At 43.7% G+C, this 17,160-nt stretch overlaps 1 protein-coding gene across 1 annotated transcript in view; it reads right to left on the bottom strand.

Annotated features, from left to right (window-relative positions):
* The window catches only part of LOC142957592 (netrin receptor UNC5C-like), a 174,477-nt gene extending 165,434 nt beyond the window's left edge, over positions 1-9,043 (bottom strand). The window contains exon 1 of the mRNA XM_076099516.1: positions 8,620-9,043. Coding sequence (XP_075955631.1) covers positions 8,620-8,737 — 118 coding nt within the window. The 5' untranslated portion in view covers positions 8,738-9,043. The remainder of the gene's footprint in view (positions 1-8,619) is intronic.
* Between the last annotated feature and the right edge of the window lie 8,117 nt (positions 9,044-17,160).

The following is a 17,160-nucleotide window of genomic DNA, read 5'->3' on the forward strand; positions in this document are numbered from 1 at the left end:
CACACCACGGTAATGTAGAGGTAGAACCTGCAGGAAAACAATCTATTCTCTGCAGTCCGACTTTGGCAACAAGTGATGAATAAATTCACTCTCTTTCTTTCCATTCAGAAACAAAGGCAACCAAACCCACAGACAACGGGCGGATCCATTTTTTATCAAGCAAAAAAAAAAAAAACTTCTATACAAGTGGTAGCTTCCACTCATAGAGCAAACTTTCTTCAGACGTGTTCGTCGATGGACTCGCAGACCAAGGAAAGCTAACTTTTATTTTTGTTCTTTTTGTCAAGCCAGCTATTGTCTTTAGTCCGGATGTCGCTCTCATTGAGCAAAGTAAACCAGACTTTACAGTTTTAAACAGTTCAGTTTTTGCACTTAGCCTTGGGCAGGCAGGCACATTGTCCCTTTGTCCTGTCGAAGGAAAAGAGAGGCTTCTGAATGATTTTCTCAATCACATGACATGCACACAATTAATACTGGAAATCAGCAGTGCAGCTCACAGCGACTGTATCTATCTGTATTTCCTGATGTTCACAGACCAATACACTCTTACAACTTGCTCTTCAGGACATAATCTGTTTAAATGCATCGAGTCTGTATCCCATTGCCCCTGACCTCTAGAGGCAAAAATCGGGTGATGCAAACACCAAAGTTTCTGTCTGACTGTAAATTAAAGTGGAGTGAAATTATTCAGCTGTCCCTTTTTCACTGCGGTGTTTCATCAAATTTCTTCCCTCTCTGTGATTAATTACCAACCCTGCAGTCTTTCCCTATCTCTCTCCCGCGCTTGATGTCCCCATATCCCAGTCACACTATCTATCTCCCTCCCACTCGTTCAGCATTGCCTCTGCCTGGCTCTTCTGATTCCCTGCCTTTTTCACCCCTATATACAATCGCTTTCTCTCCCCGCAGAACAAAAGATTTCAGGAAGCAAATGTGGAGAGTCATTATTCTCTCCGCTTTCTCTCCACCTACAGTGCCTTCCTACCTGTGCTCCTCTGGGGGAGTAGGAGGGAGGGGGGGAAAAAAAGCGCTGTGTGCATGGATAATTCTGGGAAATAACAATGTGATATTTCATCCACACACATACACACAACGGACACACAAACATGCCTTCTCAGCAAAGTACTGCCCATATTCATTAGCCACTTAGAATGCTGTGCTCGAATGAATCAAAGCAAACTGCTTACACGTAATCTTGTCACCCGCGGAGAAAAATATGCCGGGTTCCTTATTACAACCGGTGTGGAGCAAAAATAAGTGAAAGGACTTGTACCATATGCAAGTCTACAACACAGTGTGTTTGTGCCTTTGTATCGATCATACACTATAAACTCTAACTGAATGTTTCTGTCGATTTTGTGCTTTCTTGCCTGCCTGCCTATGTGTGTGTGTGTGTGTTATTCCCTTGTTTTGCTAAGCCTACACAAGGTACACGACAGTAAATTACATCATGTCTACAGCAGGAGAACAGGCAACCAAAAACCTTTTTACAATACATGCTAAATCCCCTTTTTTCACGGCATCCTACAGAATTACAATGTACTCTTTCAAAGCAGGCAAAACTTGTGTGCGTTTGCGTGTGTGTACAGAGTGTGGATGTAAGCCTAGGAGGTACAAAGTTACAGTGGTGATTATAGTAATTATGGTTTCAGGTTTTTTTGCATATTCTTTCAGATGGACCACTAGATTACCAGACAGTTTTGGCACGAAGAGAGCAAGAGAGAGGGGGGGGGGGGGGGGGGGGGGGGTAGAAAAGAGTTAGTGTTGGAGGGGAGGGAGGGAGGGAGGCATTGGATTGAGGGAGCAAGAAAGAGTGAAGGAGAGGAAAAAGGGCAACAGTATAAAGGGGAGATGTAGAAAGTAGAGTTACAAAGGAAGAGAGAATGTAGTGGCAAAAGATACGAAGAAGAGAAAGACTAATCCTTCAGGCGGCTTCCAAACGCCGCTCAGCCCGCTTGCTCACTCGCTCCCCTCGCTCCCTCCTCCTCCTCTACCTCCTCCTCCCCCTCCTCCTCTCCCCAATCCCCCCTCAACCAGGAGTTGAATGGGCTTTTACAGTGCAGCTTTGTTTTCAATCAAATTCTCAACCCCAAAAAACGAAATAAAATCTTCCCTTTTAGTTATTTTTCTCCCCAACTTCATTCTAGTTCACTCTCTCCATTCCTTATATAAGATCTTATCTTAAACGTGTCCCTTTCTTCTAGCTCACTCTCTCAAAACAGGACAATGCCCATAACAAGCTTTCAGTGGAAACAAAAAAGGACCCGGGGTGCCCGCCTCGTGGACCCCCTGCTGAGGCACGTCGTCTTTTGTCAATGGGAGATTAATTACATATTCATGGTGACACAAATAAGACTCTCTTGCTCACACAAACACACCATTCAGCCAAAGCACCCATCTGCTGGTCGTGTGTCTGCACTCGTGGAATTGTTCTTTCGAACGGAGCACACATACTTAGAAATGTTTGTTTTTGCATTTGTGTGTCTTTAAGGGGGGGGGGGGGGGGGGGGTGGACACCTGTGCAGTGCCCTGGCTCATAAAGGTTTAGCACTGCAGCAATCTGTGTATATACTTCAACAATGATACATACATCACCAAATTTGCAGCCTTTCATTAATACGAGTGCAACGAGCAACAAATCTGGAGACGCAGCAGATTGGTGCTTTGGCATTAATCCGAAGAAAGTGTCAGAGACAGACACAGGAAGACACGGGGGGATGAAGCTGAAGAAGCAGAAGTCGGTTTCTTCACACAGAAAGGAAAGAAAGAAAAAAAAAAAACTTTCTCCGGTAATCGCCTGTCTTCAATACGCACAGTGTGTTGCACATTGTGTTTTGAAGCAAGTAAACCAGCCCGGGCTATTTACTGGAGGTTTTACGGTATCAAATAAAAAGAATATACAGACCATGAAAAGCCTAAGCTGCCGGCTGTGGATAGGAGCAAGGCCTTAAAAAAAGAGATACGGGGTGAGATTTCAATGGAGAGCAGCTGGCATGGTGTGGAGCTCCATTTCTATACCTGTCTCCTTCCCTTCCCTTTTTTCTTTCCATCTATCTGTATTGAAACGATGTGTGTGTGACTGATAAGTTTCCACCATGTTTCTGTGACCAAACACACACACACACACACACACACACACACACACACACACACACACACACGCAAACACACATCTCCAGCTGGTTGTGGGCCCCGTTCAGATGCACAACAATATGTCCACTGTTTGGGCCACACTCTAATTAAGCAGTGTAAATCTAACTAGAGAAAAGGGGACAGCGTGGTGAGAGACAGTAGCAGAAGAAGAGAATAATAAAAGGGGGGCAAAAAGTGAGAGAGGCAAGCAGAATGTCAGAGGTAGCAGATGGGAAGGAGAGAAAGCAGGACAGAGAGGCTGAGAGAAACGGGGACAAATGACAGGAAAGAGGAATTGAGACGATGGACAACGGTGCAAAAAATCTGTGGCCTGGCACACGGTGGCTTCAGTTCACCGAGTCCAACTGTTCACTGTGGGAATCAAAGACGCCCTGCTTCTCCCGGCTGTAGGCTGAATACATGACGAGAGAATGCGTCTCAGAGTTAGCTTGTCGAAAATAATATTTTGGGATTTTTCTGTGAACTAGCTGTTCCACGATGATGTGAATTTATTCCTATGCTTATGATCAAGCAGCTCATTTACTGCAATACTTGTGTTTTGATCTTGCAGTGTGGTTTAATAATATGACTTTAAAGATAATGAAGTAAGAGTTCTAAATCTGTGGTTAAAAAGACTGAATAGGTTTTTAATTTGTTGCAGTGCAGGACTGCATGAGACCAGTGGGAACTATATAGTAGGCCATTGATTGGGTACAAACGGCGTTCTCTCAGAACACCCACCCCACACACACACACACACACAACTAACTGAAACAAAAAGCCTGGAAATGAGAGCACCAAATGAGGCCTTAGGTTTCGCGGGCCATGAAAAATTCATAATTCCAGATCTTTACATGAAACTCGAGAAGGAATTAGGCCTAACAGCAGGAGACGCTGGGAATCAGTTTCAGAACATTTAGCTTCTCCTCTTTTCTCTAGCTCAGCCCGTCTTTCGAGTAAACATGTACGCTCAAAGACACAAATGCGCACACACACACACACACACACAGAAGGACGCATTCTTATGTTACATCCCGGGTTTTCCCCTGCAGAGGGGGAGAGATAGCAAATAGTGCAAGCGGTGTGACGCACTTTGTCGACACAGCCTTTTGAAAACCACACTTGCGTCTTCTAAATCGGATTTCATCTCTGCTTTCCTCAAAGAAAAACATGCCTGCAAAAAATTCTCTGCCGCTTCACAAACAACCCACGTTCCGGCTCTTGATTCTTGAAATAGGCCGAGCTGTAATTGCTATGAGTTCCAAGTAAACCGTATATATAATATGCACACAAATGTTGTTGGATACAGAAGGCAGCATTAAATCTACTGAGTGAATGGATGAACATACAAGGCCACAGGCAAGGAGAGAGAGAGAGAAAAAAGGTCAGTATAAAAAACCATTCAGCAGCTAACAGAAGACGTGGACTGGAGGACAGAGATAGAGATGGAGAAAAGGTGTATAACGTATAATCACTGCTCACACTTAAAGTATAGGGTTTATAAAACGTACAGATGAGGAACAAGAATTAAAAAATGTATTAAAAAAAGAAAGAAGGCAGAGAGGGTGAGGGAAATCTGCCACCACTAGGCTGCTGCTAGCAGCAGGAGGGTCTTCTATACAAAACAACCCCAGACACAGTCAAAGACTTCCTTTCACACACTCCTGTGAACGCCTGGCTGAGCACACACACACACACAAACGCACGCACTATATGCTCTCAAACACACACGCAGAGAACGCAGACAGAATGCAGCATTGTTTGACTGCAGAACTATCTTGCTGTGTGTGAGCGTGTGTGTGTGTGTGTGTGTGTGTATGGCAGTCAGTCAGCTTGTCAAGTCCTACTGGAGTGATCAAAGCTGGTACAAACCACCCAGAGAGATCTCTCCCTTCCTCATCCATTCATCCTTCCCCTCTCTTACTCTTTCTATCCCCCTCTCTCTCTCTCGCCCTGATACAGAAATGGCATTAAATTTACCACATAAATCCTGCTCGGCCAATCGCATTGCGGTCGCTGGAGTAGCGCGGCCAATCAAATTGGCCTGTTTAGTTCCAATAATTCCCAGACGTCGTCCCCCACAAGCACTGAACCCTGGATGGCTGCAGTGCACCATGGGACAGGATCAGAGCATAATGGGAGACAGCAGGGGAGCTCTGGCAATATCATAATGCCAAAAGCACGCACACACACACACACACACACACACACACATGCAAGAGAATACCATGTGAGCTCTGCTGGAGCACTGTTATGATGCCAAGTTGACACACACATGTACAAAATCACACTCCCAAGTACAGACTTTTCTGTCACACATGTGTGCACAGAAACACATACAGAAACACACACACACACACACACACCACAGGAGTTCTGACAACTAAGCTGCCAAGTTAATACACACACTCCTCATGTGAGCACTATCAGTAGAGCTACACAACTCTGCACCACCAGATTCACACAAACACACCTACTAAGTGAGAAAAAGCTATCCTAGAATAAACGCTTCTGTTTCATTTAAAGAAAAGGGTTTCCGAGCTGAAACACAAAATGCCACTGAAACGCGAGCGCGTGTAACTCGAACCCAAAACAGCCAAACAAACATCGCAAAAACACACCAAATGTTTGAGAGGAACACTGTTCAGCAGCTGAGTTGTAGACCATGGCTACAATGCAGTTTAGTCATCATAATAGACAAGGGGACTTTGTCGAGTGGTCTTCACTCCCGTTCATTCCAGATCAAATGTTGGGGGCTCAGCTAATGGCTTTTTAATAGGCCAAGAGGCTTGAGGGTGGGCCTTAGTCGGAAGGCGGACACACGCACTCAAGCTGGCATTAGAGGATCTCAACTACGCACTCTCTTCTCATTGTAAGGGCACATGCGTCTGTGTGCGCACATGCGTCTGTGTGCGCACAAGCGTGCAAGAGAGTTTTCCATTGTGTAACACACTTTCTATAGCACTGCAAAGCTAGGAGCAAGATGTCTACATGCCAGATCAAATGACTAAGTGCTGAAAGAAAATGTGGATCCGTTATGTGCGGAATAACCTTTCTCACATCTGAACATTTTGAATATTTGTATCCACAGCAGTGCCAGCATCATTTCCACAAACACCATCACCATGAACATAATTACTAACGACCTCAATAACAAACTCAGCTATTAAAGCACACCAAACCACATATTCCACTGCAGCATTAAACTGGAGGCAGGAACTGGCCATAAGACACTCAATGAGGCATGAGCAGAACTAAAGAGCAGATTCATTTGGTTAAAAACAACCATTTGTTTTTCCGTTCAAAGACAAAATGCCCACAGAAACAGTTTGTAATTTGAGGGAAAATCTCTACCTGAATAGAGTGGGAATTGAATCCAGCTCTGATGCACAGAGAGGATTAGCTATGTACACAGAGCAACCCCCCCCCCCCCCCCCCCCCCCACAGTTGGGTCAATGTGTTTGTGTGTTTTCCCCATTCAATAGAACAACTAATGGCGCGACTCCTCACACACAAAGAACCAACTTCAGAGACACGAGTCAAGTTGGGAGGAAGAGAGAAACAACAAACAGGGAACATAATAGACAAGCCCAAACTAGGAGAAGACCAGAAATACAAACTTTTAAAAAGGGGGGGGCAGGATGAGGGACAAAGATTGAGGAGTTTAATTTGCCTGAAAAGCATCAACTGTTTTAGTTTCCAATTATACGATTTCTCCACCAAAGTCAAATTGACTGCCAAGCTGCAATTTATCGGAGGTTGGTGAAAGCCTACTCAAATCGTGTACCTAAATTGCAATGTATTGATTTAACAGTCAACCTATAGAGAACGGTCATAATGAATATTGGTGGGTGTTGCTGAAATCTTGTTCCCCTGGGCAACGAGAGACTAAGGTGGCCGCAACATCATGTCCAATTACTTCCCAAATTCAGCACAAAAAAAAAACCTTCGGCGGATCAGCAACGTTGACACCAATTTACTGACTGCACTGTGGACTAGCCAGCCCACTGTATCTCCTGAGAGGCATTCAGATGGAATATTAGTTATATAATGGAGGCTAAAGATTAAAGCAACACAGGGCCCTAATAGGATAATGGAATATTATACTTTTAGACATTAATAGATGATGACACGCACCGTAAGTGCCTGTTAGAAGGTCAAACCTCTGAGGTTACTGAGGCCAAACAAAGGGGGAAGTGGTGAATTAATCAACTTGGTAAAACAACAGAGAGTTAGACATGAATGCGTTTGGATGAACGTTAACAGGGCACGAGTTCTACCAGAGGAAGTCACTGAGAGTGAGAGAGACATTTTCGTGTATGTCAGCATTTCGGAGGAGCAGCCAACATTGCGGCTCGCACGGAGCTCTTACATGGAAATTATAATATCGAGACGGGCAGAAAGTTCGGCTCGTTATTCGGGCTTCAGTCCGCACCGAGACCTGCGGGTACCCTCCACCGTCTGTGCTGCACGTCACTCCTCAGAAATATCACTTTAATATGCCTGCTATACTTCCCCGGGGGATTATAGTGCCGATGCGGCTCTAATAAACAACACCTCGTCGTCTAGTGTTTTAAATACTGATAGGGGGAACTCTCTTTATGAGCTAATGATGGCGCTTTGATGTGCCATTTAATCTCCAACTGCACCCGTGATGTTTGCAGCGCGTTTGTTCTGAGCACTCCTGTTTTTTTGTTGTTGTTGTTGTTGTGAGGTTTGCAGCGTATAATTGCCTCTATACGCTTCTGGCGGCCGTGAGTGTTTGTGACTTCTGATCAATTTTCCAATCCGGGCAGCAAAGCGTCGCGTCTACACTGCGAAGCGCTCTGCAATGAGACATTAGTCGGCTGATCGTGGAGTCCAAGTCCTGCCCTTCACAGTGTTTTCACGTTAATTTAACTGCGAGCTCGGAGCCCATTAACGCATCCATCGAACCAACAGACAAATAAAATCACTGCACTGTTCAATTCGGACACGGACTTCGGGAGTTTTTACAGTCACATTCACATTATGTGTGTGGTTCTCAATGGCGAGTCGAGACCATATTTTCTCACGTAGTACGCAGCCTTTATGAGTTATTAAAGCGTGTACGTTTCTATCGTCCTAAATTAATTAGCTTATTAGTCGTTCCTCCTCACAGGGAAACGTGGGCTGCGAGTTTTGCCTCACAGTTGGGCACCGCACACTTCGAGCGGGTCAGGGAAATGCGCACGTATACGCACGGTTTAACGCCTCAAGACGCTGACCGGAAAGCATCGCCCTCATCAGCTCAATTTAAAATGTAAATACAGCAGCAGCAACAACAAAAAAGTAAAACCATCCCCTGGCAGGAGCTTCTTCTGCCTCCTCGCCTACTGACAGGCATGCCGCCTCTAGCACACAGCCGCATCTCGGCAATGAATGAAAGCTTCTATCGCTCTGAAACAATTAAAGTGTATTAAAGAAAAAATTAAAAGGTGTGAAAGAAGACGCGCTCTCCAGCCTTACCTTGGGCGACTCCTCGGTGTACGAGCACCAGGAGGAGCAGGATCCCCGGCGTGGTGCACATCCTCACCAAGCTGCAACCCCCGTGTCCTATTCCACTTCTCTGTCCACTTTTCCCCATTACAAGCAACGCGTATAACACATAAACACACACACACACACAACTCCTCGGTCCGCGGTGGGGGAAATGAGGACCCCCCCCCCCCCCCTCTCCTCTCCTTTCGTCCACCTCAGGGTCTGCTGATTAATCAAACGAGTCCAAAACCAAAAGGTGGCTGAGTGTATCGCCTCTAGTCCCGATGTCGGAGTCCGTCTCAGAAGGCGCAGGTTAAGCTGTGCGGAGAGAGAGGTGGTGGAAATCGCCACGGGGTCCCTTCACTCGTGTCAGCGGCGCTGCTGCCTTGCCACTATAAGCTCTGCTTTTCTCTCTCCGTGCGCTCTCTCCTTCTCCACTCTCTCCGTTTACGCAGAGAGACAGAAATGCCACCGCCCTCTGGCTACCGTACCAGACTCTCTATGTCTCCCTCACTCTCACTCTCCTACTTCTATTTCTTACTTTAATATCATACAAATAAAAACCTCATATACATTGGACACTTAATGGCACGTCTGAATAAGGATATTTGTGGAGTTTGATACGTTTAGGGTGAAGTGGATTCTCTCCCCACTTTGACCACATTTAAGGCTTAAAATAAACTCTTCACATGTTCTTTTGGAGGCTTTTCCGGAGACTGATATTACATTTTACTTTCTTGTATTATTGTTATTTTTTACCTCCTGGTTCTATGAACTTGGTTATGTTTGAGACATATTTGAGACAGTCGTAGTATGTATTTTTTGAATCCATTGTATCTATCTATTGTTTGCGCGTGTACGCACGTGTGCGCGCCTATAATTGCTGCCGCTGAGGAACAAACCAGGGAGCCACGTTTCTCCGAGAGCTCACCGACTGATGTCTGCCCCCTGACGGCCACGTGCGTTGGACCTGCAACAGTATACTGTGAGAGGTAAAACTTTACAACCGAGTTTGTTTATCCCCTTTAATAAGCACACTGCTGTAAAAACGACATGAAGTACATTTTGGATTGCCGTCAAGGATTATATGAACAACATGTTGTTAAAAGGCTAATATGACATACTGTTCATTTTGCAAGATGTCAAGTAGTCACCACATTTACAAAATGAAGCCATCCTTTTTAATCTTGGTGACTGCAGGTTTGTCTTACGGCTCCCATGTCTCCACATATTTATGTCAGCGCCTTCACATGTCCATACATCTCTGTTTGTGCAGAGGCCATCTTTGCATCTGATATGATAAACATCTTTTTTTTTTAAATGATCAACGCTACTTGAAACCGCAGCTTCACCTTGAACACGTCTGACTACTGAAGAAAAATGTAAACATGTAAGTGACTGGTGAATAGATTCAAAACCAGCTCAATTGCTACTCCTCCAGCTAACACAACTGAACAGTGTTGCTGCACAGTCATTTGAGCAGCACAGCCTGGATCATGCATTGTAAATGGCAATAGTAAAATATGTGCTCGGTGCCATTTGTCACCACAGCAGCCCGACAGCTCAGTGACTACCACTGGAAGTAGCTGCTACCCGCAGGGACCTGTAAAAGCCTTTTTATTCTGCCACTTTATTGGGAATGGGAAAGCAATAACTTACACAAGAAACATATGGCACACTTGGATATGGATCAGCACTTGCACTAGCAACAGTCAATGGCAGTGGTGTTTTCACAGTTCCAAGTGGTAGCACAGCACAACTACACTTCATATGTACTGCAAATACTTCAAAGTAATATCCAAGAAGTGTATCACATAATATAGTTAAGAGCAGGCAAATTATTGTTAGATTTTGTTTAAGTTAGATGGACATTTACTTATATTTTCTAACACTGCCTGAGGCCCCTAAGTTTGAACCAACTGCACAAAACTTAAATACATCTTGTGACATTTGTCTCCTCTTCCAAGAAAGTTTTCATTGGAACTGTATGAGATTAGATTAGATTAGATGTGATTTTAACAGGTCAAGGCTTTTTGTAGGTCAGGCCCACGGCACTTTCTGCATCCAATCTCACATTCTTGGAAAAGCAGACAACAGACTAGCTGTTATTTAAAACAATGAATGTGCATCTGGTTTGTCCTCCTCACTTTTCACAGTTTGGATTATTTCCAAAAGCTGTGAATAAGAGATGTGCGTGTCGAGTAACTCTTCCACTTAAACTGAAAAAATAACGATTGCAGGGTGTGTGTGTGTGTGTGTGTGTGTGTGTGTGTGTGTGTGTGTGTGTTTCTGCCCCAGAGCCGACCAGCTCTACTTCTAACTAAACTCTCTGCGGACTTTGTCACACTCTCTCCATATCTCTTTTTCTTTGAATGTAAAGACCATCAAAGACAATCCAACATCCCTTTATTGGTGTTCATCATCATTACAGGGATAGATATACAGTATCTAGGAGGTTGAACAGGTTTTTGTGTCAGTTTCCTGTGCCTTTAACCCATAGCATCAAAGACGCAGCGATAATGAGAGGGGCAGACAGAGGACGCCATTAAAAGGATATCACCACCTTGATAATGCAGAGAAGAGGGTAAAAGATGTAATGATATACAGCATTAGAAAAGGTTCTTGTTCTGCTTTTATCAACAGTCTACTATTTGCATTAGGCACAACCTCATTATGCTACACAGTTATTTTCAGTAGAAAAAATAGTTTTGATAATCCTTAAAGGAAGAGTTGGATGCAAAGTACTGATTCTACTCTGAAACATGCGAGTGATGGATAGAAGTGATCTTCTCATCAACAAGGTGAATAAGCGTATTTCCCATAATGTCAAACCACTTTCTTATATGGCTCCAAAAGCGCCGTATATTGATAAAGGTATACTTGTCTACCTCAAAATGGTGGCAGAATACTATAATCAATGTGATTTGTTATTAGATGTGGCTGTCTTGAACAGCGTCTCAAGTAGAAAGCATTGTCTACACCAGGGGTCGGGAACCTATGGCTCGCGAGCCAGGTGTGGCTCTTTTGATGATTGCATCTGGCTCGCAGATTTCGGCTTTTCAGATAAAACATAAAATATTATCACTTGTTTTAATCCATCCATCGATTTTCCACTGCTCATGTCCTGTTCAGGGCTGCAGTTGGCTGCAGGAGCAATTGTCCATTATTTTTATTGGATGATAATAGCTGACGTTGGCCGTTGCTGGGTAAACAGGTAAACGCCCCCTTTTGACTCAGTGTTCTCGGTCGTTAGCTCAAAGCTAACCCTTCGACGAAGAAGATGGCGAAAAGAAAAAAGGATGAGGAGTATCGTACATTTCAGGACGAATGGACTGAAGAATTTGCCTTTGTGGAGAGAGCAGGTTCTGCGGTGTGCTTAATTTGCAATGACAAAATTGCATCGATGAAACGGTCGAATGTAAAGCGGCAGAAGTCGCAGAAGTCGCATTAATTGTGAGTATTACAACAACATTATTTAAAACAATAAATTCAGAGGCTTATTGTACTCACATTTAGTTGAATTCAGTCTTAAAATATATTATATGGCTCTCACTGAAATAAATTTCCAAATATTTTGCTTTCATGGCTCTCTGAGTCAAAAAGGTTCCCGACCCCTGGTCTACACACTCACCTTTTTCGACATCAGAATTGAGGGGGCTCTGTTCAAGAAATGCTGTAACTGTTTGAGGCCGACGCTGCGACACGCGGTTGGCCAGGTGTGCAGAGATGGGAGACTCAGCAAGAGTAATATTACCTGCTCAAGCTCTCTTCTTACTGTCGTCTCTTTCTGTGTGTGCATGTCCGTGAATGCATCTGAGGGCGAGACTGTATATGAAAGGGTTCAACGTTATCAATATTTTAACAATTATTGCGTTTCCGCTTCTCTCTGTAACGGCAGGCTCCCCCCCCCCCCCCCCCCCCCCCCCCACTGTTGAGTGTGAAAAGAGCAAAGAGCATCTCAGAAGTCCTGTTCTCACAGTGAAGTTGACAACTCTACACACATGTATGAGTGTGGGACGTATAAATGACTAGTTAGCTATAACGACATGGAACACTGCAAATCGGACCATCTAGCTTGGGAAGAGGGAAAACAATTACACTTCCAAAACTCTTTTTAGGAATGTTTTTCATTTGATTATGCTTTTTGAGAAGTTTAATGCTTTGCTCCTAGAAGCAATTGGCAGAGGGTTAAAAATGAGCAGCCAGTAACCAGCATGTCGCTTATGAATATTTCAGTTTGAGTAACAACATTGACTGTGGACTCTCATCATTCAGCCACTTCAATTTTGCTCGGGTGGAGCATGGTGTTCACTTGTTTTCTGTCATAAGAGCAACATAAATGTTTCCCCAGCCTCAAGCAAAAGACTAAAAACTAAATCATCAACAGCGCACCTTCTGTCCTCCAAACACAATTACGTCTCGCTTCAGATTGTTTGAATTGTGTCTCACATGCACTTATGCTAATATTCAAAACCTGTTCTATATTTCCATAAAACAAACCAGAAGTTACACTTTCATTTGGTGGTGAGGGTGTTTTGGTCAGAATCCGTTTTTTCAAAAGAGGAGCCAATGCTTGCTGCCTTCCACTCACTAAAGTTAGACTTGTGACAAGCTTACAATACCATTCCCCCTTCTACTAACGTCATTTTTTCCTCACATTTCCACTCCTATATCTTTCCACCTGTAGGGATAACAAACATCCCGTCATGTGTGCCATCTCCTGTGTTATCTCTATTGTGCGTTATGACAGAGAGCCCCCACAGGGGCGACTAGGTTTAATCTCTTTAAGCAGTTACATAATGGCCCCCAGTTCACGTTTTAATCAGCGAATAGGTGGCTGTGCCCAGAGACGAATAATCACATCTATAACTTTCTAATCTAATATCCAGCTACATTCAAGTGGATTAGAGAGGAGCGGCGAGGGAGAGGCGAGAGGCACAGGTAGTACACATAGATGGGAGTGTAGGAGGATTTATTTGTGTGTTATTTTGAGAAGGAGAAAATGAGACGTTATCATGCGACTCATGTGTTTCTCTCTGGAGTGTGCGCGCGTGTGTGCGCGTGTGCACGCACACTTATATCTGTGGACTATCTATTGCAAAGACACACCGTCCATAATATCAATCCTTTCAGATCACTTTTGATTTGAGTTGTCTGGCGGGTGGTTTGGTGATGAGGACTGACAATCTCATTCCCTAGATGGCTCTGTGTGACCTGTGCTGTGTGCTGTACGCAGGGTGCAACATCACCGAGGGAACAAAAGTGAATCAAGAAATGTATCCAGACAGACAGATGGACAAACAGACAAGGAGAGAATGTATCAGAGTCATCAAATTGAATTGTTTCCTCAGACTCTCACACACACACACACACACACACACACACACACACACTCACACACACACACACACTCTCTCTCATCGGAGGATTTAGCAGGAAATGCAAAATGCTGTGGCTATAATAATCTAAGTGAAAATCCCAGTCAGCATGTGACCTCATAGCAGTAAAGAGCGTATTACACATTTATCATAAAAATGATGTTTGCCGTTTTATATGTTTACATAACTACAATCTGTATAATGGTCTACAGATTGCTGAACAAACATTGCTGAACAAAGCATGAAGAAAATCAATGCGTTGTTCATTTCTTGATTGTGAGTCGGGCTCCGTTCATCTTCATCTTGCCGTGACGTAGTCCGATACCATCTCTTAAATTAGTGACATTTAAACATGAAGGCCAATAAAACTCAATGACAACAGGTCGTAGGGTCGAACCACTTTGAATGCAGACTTTTCATATAAAATAAAAGGGTATATTGCGGAGTAAAAACACTTTTATTGAGAAACAAATGGGACATGACGACATGTAGTGATGGAAAAAGACAGACGGACACCAGCAGGAGAGCGACAAAGCTGGCTTTATGAAAGGAATATAAGTCGTGTTCGTGGAGAACATCAAGTCAGTGATGTCGGAATTAATACTGAACAGATCAAGTGACTCTCTGCGGTAATGTCAAGTATCTTTACGTATGCTCAAAGACTGAGTGGTATTCTTTGAATGAATACTTGTGAAGATGGTGGTGCACACATGTTGATGAAGGGTACTTTTTAAAGATGATTGAACACGCACAAGGGGTGCGCATACATGCGCGCAATCAAGAGAGGACGGCAATACACATTCCTGCCACTGGTGTCACGGTGGCAAAGAAACTAACGCAACATTACAGGCGAGGAAGAAGTAGGCTGCCAGCTACAAAACAGGGATGTAAACAATGTAAACTTGAAACATTTGAAAATATGTCTTTTTCTATGAGAGGAAAATACACTCAACACATTTGTCATCCCCGAGTGTACATAAAATGCATTTTGGCTGAGAAAATCTGGATATAAATAACTTTGTTGACAACTTCACAAGAAACATTTACAGTATGATCTAATGTCCGTCATAGGTAAGTGAAACTGAACCTAACCATTCACTATTGAAGCATACAATGGTTAGAAGCAAGTAAACACCGTGGTTGCCAATTAACATCTTAAAGTAAAAAAAAAAAAAAGCAGCTCTGTAGGGAGGGGAAGCAAACGCCGAGAGGGACAAGACCACAACAGATTTCCTCTTGAAACGATCTGCCAGCTTCCGCACTAAAAGATGTTTTCTACCACATTTTGGGTCCAAGACAGTGTGTAGCTAAATATGTGCCTCTGCCAGAAACTGTTGTGTGCAGGATACACTTCATCATCAGATATTGTCTGATGTGGAGTACACCGTCTCTGACAGTGGTGACGGGCATTTCATCAAATAGTTTGCCGTCTTCAGGGGAACCTTGTGAAGTGTAGTCAGAGTCTAGAATTTCAGAACGAATCCAGAAAACACTCCACCATCGGAGAGAAGCATTGAAGTGAAACTTTAAAAAATCTATCCTCAGTGTACTTTAGGTCTCAACCGGATCATGCCACAGGGTTAATGACACCGGAGACAATGCTTTCTACTTGACAGTTATTGGTAGAATACATATCCGCGTACTGAAATCTATGCAGAGGACACTTTATTTTTAGCTTTCGGTCTAAAGGATTTTCATTAGAGAATACATGGTTCAGCTGGAAGGGCAGATGTAGAAACAAACAAATCACAGACCAATCCCTTGTATGCAAAACACATGTTCACACCGTGTTGGTAGAGGCTCCGCCTCCTGTGAACTACAGCTTTATAGTGCTGGATGTAGTACCGAGAGGATGGCACTCTTACACAACACAAAAACGGGAATGGAGCACATTGTATACAGACAAAAAAACATACACAATCACGGAGCACCCTATAGTAATTTCATCACATAGTAAATGGGGCTTTGAAAGGGTTCAGGCTTGAGCCATCGTTTAGGAGACAGTGTACGTCCTTTTCCTTTTTGACACTTTTCTGTAAAAGATCAAAGAGCGGGATTTAGAAAAGGCAACATGGCAGGTCTCATCAATACACTGTTGGGGTGTAGCCTCTGCCCAAAAAGCATGTTTTCATAGCTGCAGCTCATTGGAATGACATATGCGTCTGAGCCTATAGAACTGACTCTTGGGGTAAACCATATTTCAGAGCTCTGGGATGAGCACAGCTGGCTAGGAGGAATGCGTTTCTATCAGTTTCTTTTTTGATATAAGGTAGTGATGAGGCTGCATAGTTAAATCCACATATCCCCAAAAGACACACGTTTATGATCATATTCAACTAAGATCTTAAGGTCAGGATTCACAGTATTACTGGACAGTTAATAGTTTACGTGGATGCTGACTTTCCCGTGCTGGTTTATCTTTTAAGAAATGTATAAATGCATGACCGTTTCATAATAACTCACTCATGTACAATGGCCGATTATAAGTCAACAACAAAGACTCACAAGAGAAGTGGTGCAGAAAGTAACAACTTCCCAGCGGGTCTGGGGCTACAAGCTGGCATGTCTATGAATAAGCCTCCCTCATGCCATGCCTGTTGCCACACATGCTGAACAGAAGGTTGTTCTCGTCGAGAGCTATTATTACAGTCTGCATTTTGTTATCATTGTTCCAAAAATGCTGAGAACAAGGTTTTGCTGTTAAAAATGATTTCACATTTTCTAGCACAGTTCTAGCAATTCGGATTCCGATACAGTAACTCAGGGGTGAACCAAATGCAGAAGAGGAGACCGGAGGAAATTCAGGGCATCCCACACCAAAGACTAAAGCAGAAGGCAATACACAGTGTTAATTTCAACAGTTAATTGTGGTTCCTGCGAACAAAAGAATGAATACATTTCAATCTGAAATAAGGATCCTCTTTGTTCTGGAGGTCTTTGAAACTTCATAGGAAGACACGACAGAGTCAAGGCCAAACAACATCTCTCTGTCACACCACAGCCATTTCACAGATCCAGCTCTGTCATGCAAGAAGAGGCTAGACACCCACCATCTGCCTCTACTGCCTACCAGAGTATATGCCGCCCTACCATGGGTCAGTGGGTGGTCCCACTTCATTGCAGCATCCACACTATGAGGTATTTTATCACG

Source organism: Anarhichas minor, unplaced genomic scaffold, assembly GCF_050575085.1.
Source record: "Anarhichas minor isolate MPS153535 unplaced genomic scaffold, ASM5057508v1 ptg000025l, whole genome shotgun sequence".
NCBI classification, from domain to species: Eukaryota; Metazoa; Chordata; class Actinopteri; order Perciformes; family Anarhichadidae; genus Anarhichas; species Anarhichas minor.